This window comes from Etheostoma spectabile, chromosome 5 (assembly GCF_008692095.1).
Source record: "Etheostoma spectabile isolate EspeVRDwgs_2016 chromosome 5, UIUC_Espe_1.0, whole genome shotgun sequence".
In the NCBI taxonomy this organism is placed as follows: domain Eukaryota; kingdom Metazoa; phylum Chordata; class Actinopteri; order Perciformes; family Percidae; genus Etheostoma; species Etheostoma spectabile.
The window spans coordinates 2412812-2428607 of record NC_045737.1 but is presented as its reverse complement, the minus strand read 5'-3'; the positions used below and the strand labels follow the sequence as shown (position 1 = coordinate 2428607).

Genomic DNA, 15796 nt, shown 5'->3' with positions numbered 1-15796 from the left:
AACGCACTTCGGTCGCATATGCAATCCACTAAACATAAAAATGGAATGCGTGCTCGGAGAGAGCAGTTAATTATTCGACCAATCTCAGCTGTCTGTGCGGCTGCACCTCCACCACCACCGCCGCAAATTAGTGCCACTGTAGGCCTACTGGCAACGCTACGGCTCCAGCAACGCCTGACCTCCGGACGGCCATGGGCGCCACACCAACACTGCGCGCGGAGGCTCTGTGGTGTCTGAACACTGCAGTTAAAAACCACTCATTTAACTCAAATGAAGGAATTTCAGAGCTGTTTAAAGAAATGTTTCCCGACTCTGACATCGCGAAGTCATTCACTTGTGGTAAAAACAAAACCGGGTACATCATCAGATTTGGATTAGCATCGTTCTTCAAAAAACGGCTTGTTGATGGCATCAACAAGGCTGGCCCATTAGTTTTAATGTTTGATGAGAGCCTCAATCAGGCGTCAAAGAAAAAACAGCTTGACATCCATGTTCGATACTGGGAGGATGACCGTGTCCAATCCAGATACTTTGGATCTGAGTTTTTTGGACATGGAAGGGCCGAAGATTTGTTGCATCACATAAAGGTAAGTTCTTTTTTATATAGCCCTACTTACGCTGTATCCTGTGATCACAAGAATTGGTTATAACGCGTTAAAAAGTAATATTCTAATTACTTTTCGTGATAACGCTGTAATGTAACTCATTTCATTTAAAATGTATGTAATTTGATTAGTCACTGATGTCAGTAAAATTAAGTCACTTGCGTTACAAATGTATTGTTAAGACATTTTTTTTAGTAAAATGCATTTCTAATAACGTTTGGCCGGCTGCGTCAGTTAATTAGCATGCACTTTTAATGAATAACCGGAGAACACTCTTCATGAGGCACACACACGCATGGTCTCTCGCTCTCTCCCTCTCCGCCGTGCGCGCACTACACGGTTTGGAGTGCAGTCTCTTCTGTCTCGCATGCGCGCTCTTGCTCGCTCATTCTAGATTCCGGGAGATTTTAACTAATTTGCGGGCATAAGGGAGCCGCTGTAATATGCGGGAGATTCCCGGAACTTCCGGGAGACTTGGGATGTCTGCAATATTAAATTACGGAAAAAACTGAGTTTCACTTTGTAGCGTATTCTTGTGGTTTTAATAGGTTTTCAAAGTAACTTGAAAGTAAAGTAATTAGTAATCTGATTACTTTTTACATGCAGTAATCAGTAATGTAATCAAATTACAAATTTAAATTAGTAATTTGTAGTGGATTACTTTTTTTAGTAACTTACCCAATACTGGTGATCACTCATTTGAAGAGTTATTTATTCGCAAATATTTTCCTATATTATAGGATGATGTTGGCTAATTTACTGTTGGTTACACAAAATACTAAAATTTGCAGAAAAATACTTAATAAAAATACTAAAGTCCTGTAGTTACTTGAATGAAACATGTAGCCCCACCTGCATTTATTGACCTGTGGGGTATGACTCCAAGGTACAAGAAAATTATGTTTTTAGTATTTTGTTAAATTCAACAAATTATCACAGTTATAAAAATGTAATATTTGCCTCAGGTTTTGTTGTTGGAAAAAACACTAAATTTAATTGGTGAATTACCAATTATTAATTGAAATCAAATGTGTATGCAGTAATGCTTCTCCTTAACCAACCTTTGTGAATATTGAGATCTATTTTACTGTGTCTGAATGATAACTTACAACAGATTTTCTCCTGGTGTCGATTGACAGGAATGTGTCACACAATTGAACATGAGGCAACTGCTATCAATTGGAATGGATGGCCCCAATGTAAATTTCAAGTTTGTGGATCTACTCCAGAAAGAACATGCAGAGCTCTATGGAGGTGCCCAGGTCGTTACTGTTGGAAGCTGTGGACTTCACACCGTCCACAATGCTTTAAAGGCAGGCTTTACTATGTGGCAGTTGGAAAAACTTCTGCGAGCCATGCACTTCCTCTTTCATAATGTTCCTGCCAGGAGAGAAGATTTCACTAGCCTGACGGGGTCCTCTTGCTTTCCCATACCATTTTGTGGCCATAGATGGGTGGAAAACGTTCCTGTGGCAGAAAGGGCAGTTGAAGTTTGGCCAGTGCTGAAGACGTATGTGGATGCTGCAGAGAAAAAGAAGGTTCCAGTCCCCTGCACAGCTTCATATGACACCATAGTAGCTGCACAAAAGGATCCTTTCATTATTGCAAAACTCCAGTTTTTTCTGGCAATTGCAAGAACTTTCAACCCCTTCTTGACAAAGTTCCAAACTGATGAGCCAGTGTTGCCCTTCTTGGCCAAAGATTTGACTGAGCTGCTGATGGTAATGATCATTAAATATTTTATATAATTGATTGCATTTGGTGAATCTGTGTAAATGGTTTAATTACTAACTGCTTGTTATGTCATTTTAAGAGTTTACTGAGGCGGTTCGTTCAACGAGAGCTCACCCAGGAACTCACACCCCTGCAGCTGATCAAAATAGATCTAACAGATGAAAAGAACTTGGTCTCCCCAAGGAGTGTAGACATAGGCCTGGGAGCAGAATCTGCTATCAAGGTAATTTTCTTTATTTTTTTCCCCCCTAGAGATGCACATGTGTTTTGGGTTGCCTGCACAAAGAACCAGGATGTATGTTGTAAAATTAACTTCTGTCATTTAGTAGTACTACTACTGCTACTACTATGTTTAGGCTGCTACTACAACTACTACTACTCAAATTAATAGTAATAATAAGATGATGAAAATGTAATAGGGATAAAGAAGTAAAACAAATTATTTTCCAAAGCATTTGCAGTGAACATTCACAAATGTTCCTTATTTGTTAGGATCTTCAGAGAAATCCTGGATTCAAGGTTGGTGAGCTTTCTGTGCTCACCTTCAGGCGAGAATGTTTGCAGGGCCTGGTTAAGGTTGTTGTGAAGTTACAGGAGAAAAGCCCGCTGAAATTCCAAGTGGTCAGGCAGATTGCATGCTTGGACCCTTCAAGAATGCATAGAGATCCCTATTGGTGCATCAGACAGATGAAGGGAATAGTGCAAACATTCCTCCAGGGCAAACATTTGGCAGGTGGCATCCCAGCTGGTAAGAAGATAATATAGGGACAGTCAAAGTGCATAGGTTATTCAGATTGATTAAAGCCTTGTGTGAGAAGTGTGTTAGCAAGATGTTGTGTTCTGCATTCTTCTCTCAACAGTCAGGAAGTGTCAATGCTTTATCAAATTATTAAGTTCAGAAGAAGCCTTTCGCATTCCTAGCTTGACTTAGATGTTATAACATGATGTTGTGATGTATGTATTGCCAAATGGTCTGATAGGCCAACTGGGACTACTAAATATAAATGACCTATTTATTAACTTAATTTATTTGTCTATGTTGTAGGTGATGTAATTATTCAGCAGTTTACATCATTGCTGTCTCTTGAGGGCAGAGGTGAACAATTCCGCTCTTTCCAGCCTTTCAAGCAACGTGTGGATGTGTTTCTACACTTGACCCTCAGCCCATCCTACATGGACCTGTTGAGATTCTGCCAGAGTGTTTTACTTCTTTCACATGGACAAGCCACTGTGGAGAGGGGCTTCTCCATTAACAAGGAGGTGGAAACCTGTAACCTTCTAGGTGAATCCTTGGAGGCACTGAGGTTAATCTGTGACAATGTCAGTAGCTGTGGTGGTGTCCTCAAGGTGCCTTTAACCAAGGACCTGCTGGCTTCTGTGGCCTCGGCTAGGTCCCAGTACAGGCTCTACCTGGAGCAAGAGCGGAGAAAGAGGGAGAGTGATGCTCAAACACAGAAAAGGAAGGCCGCAGAGGATGAACTACAGGAGCTCAAGCAGCAACGCAGAGTCCTGGACGAAGTCTGTGCCATCCTTGAAAATGATGCCAACAAATTGGCCGAGGAGGCAGAGGGGAAAGCTGGGTCAAAAATGGCCCAGCTAATCACCAAATCAAACACACTTGGAAGGAGACACAAGGAGAAAAAAGAGGAACTGGTCAAAATGGACAAAACTATTGAAGAAAAGGCGATGGAATTAAGGCACTTGCCATAGGACTTTATGCCCACAAGTTCATATTAGGCCTATAGCACAAGTGGAAACAATAGTTCACCAGTTCATGTAGTGGATGCCAAGTTTGTGAATCAGCAACAGTTTGGAAGTGGAATAAATATGTGCAATATGTTAATGATATGTTGTCTCTAAATCTATTCATTTATGTATGTTGTAAATGTCAAAATCTGTGTAAATAATAGAAAGGTCGCTGATTAACACTTGCAATTCAGTGTCGTGATGGTTGTAAAAAAAATTCTGAAGGTAGTAAAAAAAGGTATTAAAAAGTAGTAAATTTAACTAAAGGATTGCTGTACATACCCTGTATTAGTGTTCTTGTTTAACTCAGGCCACTTAAACACTAAGTGATAGCCTAATACTGAACATAGGAAGCCATATTTTTCCCAGTTATTGAATCACTACTGTTGTAATAATCATATGATATACATTATGATTTCTCTGTGATGCTTTTGTTAAGATGTATCCACATTTAAACGGTGTTATTTGTATGTAAGCCTCTTTGAGCACTTGAAAAAGCGCATTATAAATAACAATGTATTATTATCTATTATAATGCATCCCCAGGTCTCAGTTTAGGATGGACTTGTTTGGAGACCTAAGAGACTCTGGAATCTTCAATGGCAGCCACGAACACCAGTGCTTACTGAGATTTTGCTTCAGTAATGTTCTGCAGCAAGACCTGGATGAATGTATGGACCTATGGAACAAGCACCGGATTCGACCAAGCAGACATGCATCATGTCCAGGAGGGATTCCGAATGAACTGTATCTCTTGCCTTACAGGTAGTAATGATCATGTACATTACAAAAAATGCAAGGTGTTGTGGTATAGCCTAAACTGGGATATATTTGGACAATTGTACATGTTGGTATAATCCATTGTTGAATTTAGAAGCTATCTGTCTCAACATTGTTTAGAAATATCTGTATATCAACAAGCAAACAAATCTAACAATGACCATTTCAAACCTTCTCCTTTATATCATTGTATCATCTAATTTTGCAGATTTGGTTCAAGGGACTGTGGATTTGCTGTTGAAGACAGATGTGTTTCCTGAGGCAAGGCAAGTGATTGATTTAAGCGGTGATCAAGACATAGAGGAATACCTACAACAGGCAGTGGAACAACACGGACTACAACGAACACAAGACTGGAAGACAGCCTCAGAACTGTACATCACTCTGAAGGAAATAGCTGGGCTATAGATATGGACTATTGGAACCCGTTTCTACCTTTCTTAGGTATCCCACATTAACATGGACGTATTAAGACAATATTTTCCTTATTTAGTATTTTGCTTTAATGCATCTTAATGCTTATCAGTAAATGACTGGTGGACTATACATGCCTAAGTTTTGAAAAACACTTCCCATTCATAAATGTGATTTGGTATATTATGTGAGGATAATATACCAAAAGTGTTTCTTTTGAATTTTCAGATTTGGCAACTTGAACTGTGGGACTGAAATGGAGACATTTTACACTTAAAGTTGTATTTATTTTCTGATTCAATGTTCATGTAAACAACAATTACTTACAAAAAGCATTTGTTCTGATTTTTTATTTTATTTTTTTTAAATATATGTAGAGCTGTAAAAAACAGGAAACAGCAATAACAAACAAAAATCAGGACACCACTCTGAGATTTTAATGCTATGCAAGTAGCTAACTGCACAGATTTGAACAATGTAAGAAGCACTCACACTGGTTTTACTTTACCTTACTTTAACTTTACTTTAATACATGACACGTCCCAAATGGCCTTTTAACAAGAGAGGCAGTACAGTAACTGATGCAAACAAGCAGACATGACCTTGTAAGGCATTATTCTGACCAGAGAGTTGATAAAAATATAAGACAAAAAATAAATAAAATAGCCTAAATCAAGCCACAACTCAAGCCACAGCTCAAACCACTTTTAATAAAAGTGATTATGCATTAAAAGTCCCTTTGGCAACTAAAAACACCCAAAGCCTGGCGCATTTTGGATGCCAAACTCCATATTCTTCCTAAAGACACTGTAGGAGTCGAGTAGTGGGAGCTTGAGTGTGTTCGAACATGTGGTTGCCATTGGAAACGGCGAGTCATTTAAAAACCCTATACTTGGACGGGGTGTTATTCCTGCTGGTGGCAGTGCTGACAAGGCAGTGGCAAACATCAGCACATCTGGGAGGGACACAGCTATCACTTCATCTAAAAAGAGAAAGTCAACATTGTAGTAGTGCATTGCTTGACACGGCATTATCTAAAAACATAGAGTTACTCATTAGCTTTATATTTCATTGAAGAAACTAAAACTTACAAATATGACTGCACTATACAATTCATATACTGTACAGTCGTGGAAAAAAATAAGAGACCACTTGAAAACAATAAGTTTCTCTGATTTTACTATTTAAGGTAGGTGTTTGAGTGAAATGAACATTTCTGTTTTATTCTATTAACTACTGTTGGGATTAAATATATTCATATCATGTGTGCTCATGAACATCATTATATTCACGTAGTGCATTATATTAATCATGTGTGTTAAATTCATTATATTTTGAGCTAAAGAGCAAAAGCATTAGGCCTACCCATAGTCTGCTAGGTTTCAGTGTGATAGTTCATAAAGTTTACTGTGACCTTTTAATAAGTTGTTTTGGTACAATGTGTCCAACCATAGCTCTGCCAAAGTGAGTTTAATTCTGAAAAGCAGGGCCAAGGGTGGTTAGGGACACGTCCTGTGTTTGGGTGAAGGCCCTCTCCAGTAGAAGTCTGAGACCTGTTATCTATTTTGCAGGCCAAGCTCTGCTAGGCACTAACCTTCTGGAGACAAAACACAGCGCACAAACATGTCACGTGGTAGCAAATGAACTGCCCCTGTGCACATAAGATCATGCAGAAAGGGAAAAGAGTGAGACAAATTTAGGGAGAGCTATGGATGCATAATTCTCTTTAACCTTGTCTCTGGAATATTCCATGGTAATAAACGTTCTTTCATCCAACCTACGGACTTGAACCCTTCTTCCTGAAAGAATCTAGAAGGGCAGGATGTCACCCAACATTTTGGCGAGCCAGCCAGGAGGAAGAAGTTCTATTGGACAAACAACCAGAACCGGACACTCTAATCATTCACCAAGGGTGGCCACCTAAAAGGTAAGCAGAACCTGTTTATATCAAATCTGCTATATTGGAGAAAACTAAATTGAATGGGTGAGGTCCTTGGTTCTGGTTGACAATTTAGAAAAGGTATTTTGATTAATCTTGACATCAAGACATAGAGGTTGGATTCTAGGAACGTACCATATTGTGACTAATTTTGTTGTGATAATATAAAGAAAGTCAGACTCAAGGGGTAGCACTTTAAAGAAAAAGTGTGAAGGTGTAATGTTGAAGTAGACATGAAAAGCAGCACTATATTGGCTTAGTTAGTGTGAAGAAGAGTCAGAGACGAAAAGTAGCGTCTCTAAAAATAGAGTCGTGAAAGGTAGTGACACTGAGGTGATCATGAAGGATAGCACTAACATTGACTATTTAGTGTGAAAGGTAGTCTCAAGTTTAAAAATAAATTAAGGAAAGTCAGGCTCAAGGGGTAGCACTTTAAAGAAAAAGTGTGAAGGTGTAGTGTCGAAGTAAACATGAAAGGCAGCACTATATTGGCTAAATTAGTGTGAAGAAGAGTCAGAGGCGAAAAGTAACATCTCTAAAAATAGAGTCGTGAAAGGTAGTGACACTAAGGTGATCATGAAGGATAGCACTAACGTTGACTATTTAGTGTGAAAGGTAGTCTCAAGTTTAAAATAATTCTCTGTAAAAACTAAATAAATAAATAATAATAATAATAATCATAATCATAATCATAAATTTGGAGTAATGGAAGCCCAAAGGGATCATATAATTACCGGTGTAGGCTGCGGGCCCTATAAACCGTGGAAAAAACAAATTGAATTAATAATGCGCGGAATGGTAGATAAGACAGCTGAAAAAAGACCAGGAAAAGGTTAAAAAAGAAACAAAGACAGTGTTGTGGCCTCTCGTTCAGGATAACGCGGAGGACACCACAACTACATTATTGGCACATTTGTGGAAAGTCAGAAATAGATATAGACAGGAGTTAGAAGAGTATAAGAAACAATTTGACTCAAAGGCTTTGATACCGCGATCAAAACTCAAGAAAAGGGTAAAAGAATTAGAGGCCCAGGGTCTGAAAATTCATGAATTAGCATTAATGGGGAAAAGCGTGAGTCATCTCATGCCAGATAAAACTGAAAAAAAAAACAAAAACAAAAAAAAAACGAAGGAGTCCAGGGAGCCAAAGATCCTACGTTTCAGAACAAGACAGAATCAGAACCCAAACAGGACAATCATATGTTGCTACATCCGACACTCAGACTGACGAACTAAAGGCCCCCAGACCCCCGGACTATAGCCAATAATAGATGTGACAAGCGGCACAGTTACTTTCTTCCTTGACTCAGGACACCAGACCAGACAGACAGAGCCAAGCGCGCCCCCGAGCCCCTCCCCTCTCTGCTCCTCTCCTTCTGTAGAACAGGATCGCGCACTCTCAGAGCAGCAAATGGAAAGTTATGAGAATGCTCCATTCAGTCAGAGAATGAGGCTTGAACAGCTGGAGGAATACAAGAAACAGAGTAGTTCAGGCCACAAGCAGAGAGCAGATCACTCTGGAGGAAAGGTACGAGAAAGATTTAAGGGACAGGAAAAGGAGAGAAAGGGAAAGAGATCAAAGAGACAGGAGAAGCAAAAGGTAAGACAGGTATGGGTCGCTGCAGAGATTAAGGAAAATTGGAGAGATAGCTGTGAATCAGAGGGAGAAACTGATATCAATAGAAAAGGAAGTAGAGATGTGTGAGACTCAGGATGTGGAGATTACAAAGAAAAAGGAGGAGAATTGGATGGCAAGGAAGATGATATCAAGTACAAAGAGGTACTGCCCCCTGTAGATGCAGCTACTAAGGCTGGCTTAAACACACCACATTACTACACCTGCTCACACATACGTTGAAACTCTGAACATTATCAACATGAGGTCTGCACAATAGAAAAAGAAGCTATAATCGAACTTTAAGACGATGAGTCACTTTTCATGCCCCATTTATATCGAATAGCAGAGGTCATGAGGAGAATTTATCCTCTGCCCCAGTCCGCAGGAATACCTAGCTTCCCGTGGGACCCCAAAGTTGAATCTATGAAGTATTTAGCTGATTGTTATGACACATGGCTGCGTCAGACAGGAAAAAAAATCCAGCGCAAAAGGGCAATACATCCGTGTGGTTCAGGAAGGCGGTGTTTGCAGGGCTGCCATCAGAGGTGTGTGTAAAATTGGAAGAAAATCCAGATTTAGATGATGATTGTGAAGATGCGGTGTGGCGGAAACATGTTAAACATCATTTAGATATTGCTAAACGTAAAGCTGACAAAAAGGGGAGTTAAAACACAGAGCTGCAGACACAGCTTTTGAAACTACAGTTAGCAGAAGCAAAAGCTAAACTTAACAAAAAGATGCTCAGTAACAAATGTCTGTCACAATGCCTGCTGATTCTAACCCATACCCTCCACCCCCTCCAGTCAACCCCTCCCCTTTCCCTTGTGATCCTATCCCCCAGATCCCTCCTCCCTTTCCTGCTCCTCAGCAAGCCTATCCTCCTGCTTTCCTATCTCCCCAGGGATATTTTTCCCATCCAGAGGTCAGTTCAGGGGTACATACAGGGGGGGCTGCAACTTGTTTCAACAGACCCCAACCACTTCGACAGAGTGGATGCTTCTTGTGCGGTGCCATGGACCACTGGAAAGTTGCCTGCCCACATGCTCAACCAAGGCAGAGAGGGCAAGGCAGAGGACAACTAGGGGGACACCAGGCCCAAATCCCACCATTGCTCCCAGCTACGGACACCAGGCCAGTATCCCCTGACACAGGAAGGTGACCAGGCTCCAGGATGGTATGAGGGTATGTACTGAGGGGGCCCAGGGGAAGCTACGGAGAGGGCTTTGGCAGAGCCTCTCCTTGCAGTGGAAGTAGGTGGGAAAGACTATCCATTTTTAGTGGATTCAGATGCTACCTACTCCACTTTGAATGACACAAATAATGCACCTCTATCAGAACGATTTGTGACTGTTGTAGGCTTCGCTGGGAAAAGACAAAAACTGCCTTTTTCACTTCCTCTTCTGTTCCCTGAGACACCCACTCACACTGGCATCCTGTCCGCCTACCTACAATGGAAACCCTGGATTTGCAACCTCCGTCCGTATGTACCACCTGCTGACCCTCCACACCTCACCCTCCATTATGACAGAGAAAATGACCTTCTCTATTATAATGAGTTTTCCGATAACCTATTTGGTAAACAGTGGGATTTAAAATCCACTAGCATCTATGCAGGTCCCCAAGGTGTTGCTGCTGAGGTAGAACTCACCCCTGAAAAAATGTCCTGGTACAAAATGTCAGGTGAATCTGTTCCCCACATTACTCTGGCAATAAACCCCAAACATCAAGCTAAGGAATTAGGCCCAATGGTTAAATCTGCAGTAGCTGCTAAAGATTTTAGACGCACTCAAACTGACTTTGTTTTCTACTCACCCAGCACTGACACATACTCCATCCACATGTTCCCGCCATATGTGCATGATACTGCTTTTTTGGAGAACTGTCTCATTTCCAGGTCACATGGTAGAGAAATGACTGATCACCCTGACGCGGCTGCCCCGGTGACCTCACTTCCTAAATCCATGGAGTACTGGCTCCACAGATGTAGGGTTGGTGCATTGTAAACCTGTCACATTTGAAATGAAAACTTTGCTACCGATCAGACAGCCTCAGTACCCCATTAAACCAGTGGCTATTGAAGGTATTTCTCACACAATACAAGGCCTATGGTGCACGACTTGAGAAAAGTAAATGCTAATCTGGGAACACCTACGTGCCCCGTTCCAAATCCCTATGTGGCCTTTACAAATTTGTTGCCTACACAAAAATGGTTCACATGCATTGATCTGGCTAATGCTTTTTCTGTCTCCCGTTAGACCTAGAGCGTCGCGAACGGTAAACATCTACACTGACTCAGCATATGTGGTAGGGGCTTGTCACTTAAACCTCCAGCAATGGGTAAGAACAGGGTTTGTAACTGCATCAGGAGAGCCAATTAGACATGAACAGGAAATTAAACTGTTAGTGCATCGCTTACAGGAACCTGCAGGAGTGGCAGTGATTGAATGTAGGGGGCATGACAGTGGGAAGTCAGAAAAGGCAGAAGGAAATAGAATGGCAGATGAAGCAGCTAAAAGGAGTGCAGGATATGATAACCGTTTATGCAGACAACTAGTGTGCAGACCAGAGAATGAAACACAACACACACCCTAAAAGAACTACATTTGAAAGCTATCCCAGAACAGAAAACATATTGTAAAAACAGAGGAGCTAGAGAGGTGGACGGAATCTGGCACGGACCTGACGGGAGAGTACTGTTACCTCTTAGCATTACCAGACAGACTTTGACTGAAACACATAGATTAGGACATGTGGGATCAAACCAGCTGGACAGAGCGCTATGTCACTGATGGCATCCACACATGAAAGACATGACAAAAACTAGGTAGGAGAATGCCAGACATGCTTGCAATACAACCCAAAACCAACAGTGAAACCAGAAATGGGAGCATTCCCACTGAGGTGCGACACAATGAGGGAGGTAATCATTGACTTTACTGATATGGGGACAGTTAGCAGAGGGGGCCAATACCGATTGACAGTCAATTTTTTTAGGATGGCCTGAAGCCTGGCCAGCAAAAAGGGAAGACAGCAAAACAGTGGTAAAAATGTCTAATCAACCATTACATCCCCACTCATGGTTTTCCTTCTAGGATAAGGTCTGACAACGGCTCCCACTTCAAGGATTCAGACCTACAAACTGTAGAACAAATGCTGGGGCTCCAGCATAAGTTTGGTACAGTGTACCATCCACAATCACAGGGAAAAGTGGAGAGAATGAACCTAAACATAAAGCAGAAACTGAGCAAAATCTGCAGTGTGACTGGGATGCATTGGGTTGATGCTTTGCCTATTGCTCTAATGACAATTTGTTTTTCTGTGAACAGGTCCACTTGATTCACCCCATTTGAGCTGGAAAAAGGCAGAAAATTTCCTGGTCTGGCGGCTACTGGGCCAGCAGAAAGTAAAGTAAAAAGATTGCCCAAAGCCTATTTTTATGATTTACAAGTATTTGTGTCCAGGTTCTCCAAACAGAAAGGTGAGAGATCCACAGCCCACACGGTCCCACAGGCTGCCTGGGTCAGCCTCAGAGAGATAAAAAGGAAGTGGAACCAACCCAGGTGGACCGGTCCATTCGAGGTGACTGAACGCACCAGCCATGCAGTGAAACTACGCAGAAAGGGGGAAACATGGAATCATTGGAGTCAGTGCACGCCAGCGGAGGAGCCAGGACGGACACTGAGGGAAGTGCAAGCCGCACTGGAAGGAGGCGCACGCATCCCTTCGGACGAAGAGAAGAGCGGAAAAGAGCAAAGGGACCAGCAAAGGGGCAGAATAATCCCCTCCCAAGCTCCAACTCCAGGTGATTAGTCCAATCCCTGGTTGAAGAAAGAAGTGGACACAAGGTTGACGAAGAGTGAAGGTTGAAAACGCCCAGGTTAGAGGTTCTGAATCTGGTATAAAGGTATCCCAGTCAACAGTCAAGATGAAATTCCATTCCCAAATGAAGCGTTTTGCATTGTTATTTGTAATATCTGTTGTAATTGTGACTGTGATTCTGATTTTGTGTAGAGAATTTCCGGGATCTGTTTAGTAGGTGGTTAGCTAATGATGATCTTTTAAAAAAGATCAAAAGGGGGAGTGGAAACCTTCTTAATGTATCCTGGGATGCTCTATGATTGAATTCCGGGACGCTTGTCATTTTGTTTTGATCACTGAATAGGTATCCAATGAAGGTGGTCCCGGTGGGACCAAAAGGGGGATTGTTGGGATTAAATATATTCATATCATGTGTGCTCATGAACATCATTATATTCACGTAGTGCATTATATTAATCATGTGTGTTAAATTCATTATATTTTGAGCTAAAGAGCAAAAGCATTAGGCCTACCCATAGTCTGCTAGGTTTTAGTGTGATAGTTCATAAAGTTTACTGTGACCTTTTAATAAGTTGTTTTGGTACAATGTGTCCAACCATAGCTCTGCCAAAGTGAGTTTAATTCTGAAAAGCAGGGCCAAGGGTGGTTAGGGACACGTCCTGTGTTTGGGTGAAGGCCCTCTCCAGTAGAAGTCTGAGACCTGTTATCTATTTTGCAGGCCAAGCTCTGCTAGACACTAACCTTCTGGAGACAAAACACAGCGCACGAACATGTCACGTGGTAGCAAATGAACTGCCCCTGTGCACATAAGATCATGCAGAAAGGGAAAAGAGTGAGACAAACTTAGGGAGCTCTATGGATGCATAATTCTCTTTAACCTTGTCTCTGGAATATTCCATGGTAATAAACGTTCTTTCATCCAACCTACGGACTTGAACCCTTCTTCCTGAAAGAATCTAGAAGGGCAGGATGTCAACCCAACACTACTGACAACATTTCTCCCAAAATTTTAATGAAAATACTGTAATTTAGGGCATTTATTGGCAGAAAATGACAACTAGTGTAATGGTAAATTTGAATCTGTCTCAATCACTTGAGATGTCCCTACACCATGCCAAAGGTATCAGATCTCCTTTTGTTTGTTGACCATTTGTGTATTTTCATGTCTAGACCTCTTAACTTCCCACCTAGACACAAAACCCTGCAGGATGCCCCAGGTGTGAAACACACCCTCGGGGGTCGGTGCCAATACAGTCAACAGACAAAAGGGTGTAAAAAACACTCTCTGGGGAAGGGGCCGGCCCCTGCAGCAGACAAAGGGATGTGAAACATATTTTATTTATTTTTCCTCTCCTCAGGTATAAATGTTTAGGTCTCCGCATTCTCAGAGTCTTTCCTTTACCATCACCGCTCAGGTGAGGACTGACCTTTCCTTGCAAGGAAATAAAAACTTGTCGGCCGGCAGAATTATTATTATTATTATTATTATTATTATTATTATTATTATTATTATTATTCAGCAACACAACACAATATGAGTATTTTAATTTATGCGTTTATACATCAGTTTTAGTGGGATGATGTCAATGTTTAATCCCAGCAGTGGTTTTTCTAATCTTCCTATAAAACCAGATGTGTTTCAGGCGAACACTTAATCAGTGTCTCATTAATGACTTGTTTGTGTTGGTATTTAAAAAAAATAAATAAACTCGAATGAAATGAGTACCATACATGTAGAGATGCTTTTAAAGAAACATTTGTAAAAGTGGTCTCTTAATGTTTTCCGCAACTGTATATCTAACAAAATAGCCATGACAAACCTTCACATTCCAGTAGAAAATCAGCCCAAAATCCGATAACTTTGGTCTCTCTCTGCCACCTGTTGCTTCCCTTTGTGCTGAAGTCTGGGATGAACAGACGTTCTATTTCTGCAGCAGTCAGGGCCTTGGCAGAATAGCACAGGAGAGGAGCCAGCACACCAGGATGCTTCTGGACTGAAGCCAAAAACTCCAGACTGGTCAGTCCGTCTTTGAATCTATTAAGGACAATTATTTTGTAAGACAGAGGTGTGATTTATCAGGTCTGACAGAAAACAATACGACCAAACATATAACAGCAATGTGTGCAAAATACGTGGAGATAAAACAAAAACAGCAACCGCATACTCACAACGCTGTGCAATAATCAATTTATTTCTTGAAGCTTTCACTTGTTGTGTATGCCTGAAGGAGGTCATGGACTGAAAGCTTGCAGAAATAAATTAATGATTGCACAGCATTATGAGTGTGCGGTTGCTGTTTTTGTATTTTTTGTGTCAAAAAATGTTCAGCTCAAGCACCTCTCAGAAGAATCTTGCCCACAGATGAGCGGTGGCTTTTTTTCACAATTTAATATATTTTGACATAAATTCTGATTGTATAATCTCATGCGTATAGGTAAAGTAGATTGTTTATATGGGATCATACAGACAACATTTCATAGTGTACAGAAATTAGTTGTGATGTCAAAAAAGGAGAGATCATCATGATTTGTACTTATCTCCTAAAAATCTTGCTTTCACATTGTAAGAAACAGAAGTGTGGTAAACAAAGCACAAACATTTATTTGAGCACTAAGCACACAAAGGAAAAATAGACAGATAAGCCGGATTGTATTTGAGGGTCAAATGGAGCATAACCTGAGCTGCTAATTACTGAACCTTTATGGTTTCAAACAGCTGATTTGTTTCATTAGTACTAGCTAGAAATAAACCAAGGGAACTGCAATATGTTTCGCCATGTCAAAAGGTACATAAGACAGAACTTTCAATTGAATCTAGTGGACATGCTCATGTAAAAGTTAAATATTTGTCTTTAACAAAGTTTACTCAGTGTCAGACTGTATTTCATGATCCTATTTGTGGATCATAAAAGTGATGGAAACTAATATTAGCTAGTATAGTTCAATACATTAAAATGTTTTGTTCAGCATTTCCCTGAATAGGACAATAAGAGGACATAGCAACTGAAGTTAGAACAATCTAACCCAGTAAGAATGCTCCTCAATCCTGCTATTTCAGAAATACAGTGGTGTGAAAAAGTGTTTGCCCCCTTCCTCATTTCCTGTTCTTTTGCATGTTTGTCACACTTAAGTGTTTCAGAA

The 15796-nt window shown here is 40.9% G+C and overlaps 1 protein-coding gene and 1 pseudogene across 1 annotated transcript; both read left to right on the top strand.

Annotated features, from left to right (window-relative positions):
- The first annotated feature begins 1100 nt into the window (after nucleotides 1-1100).
- Nucleotides 1101-3637, top strand: LOC116689592 (uncharacterized). The gene is made up of 3 exons (XM_032516141.1): nucleotides 1101-2326; nucleotides 2419-2562; nucleotides 3385-3637. The coding sequence occupies exons 1-3, from the start codon at nucleotides 1766-1768 to the stop codon at nucleotides 3391-3393; spliced, it is 714 nt and encodes a 237-aa protein (XP_032372032.1). The 5' UTR covers nucleotides 1101-1765; the 3' UTR covers nucleotides 3394-3637.
- Nucleotides 3638-11546: 7909 nt separating this feature from the next.
- On the top strand, nucleotides 11547-12856 carry LOC116690255 (uncharacterized protein K02A2.6-like; annotated as a pseudogene).
- Nucleotides 12857-15796: the final 2940 nt, after the last annotated feature.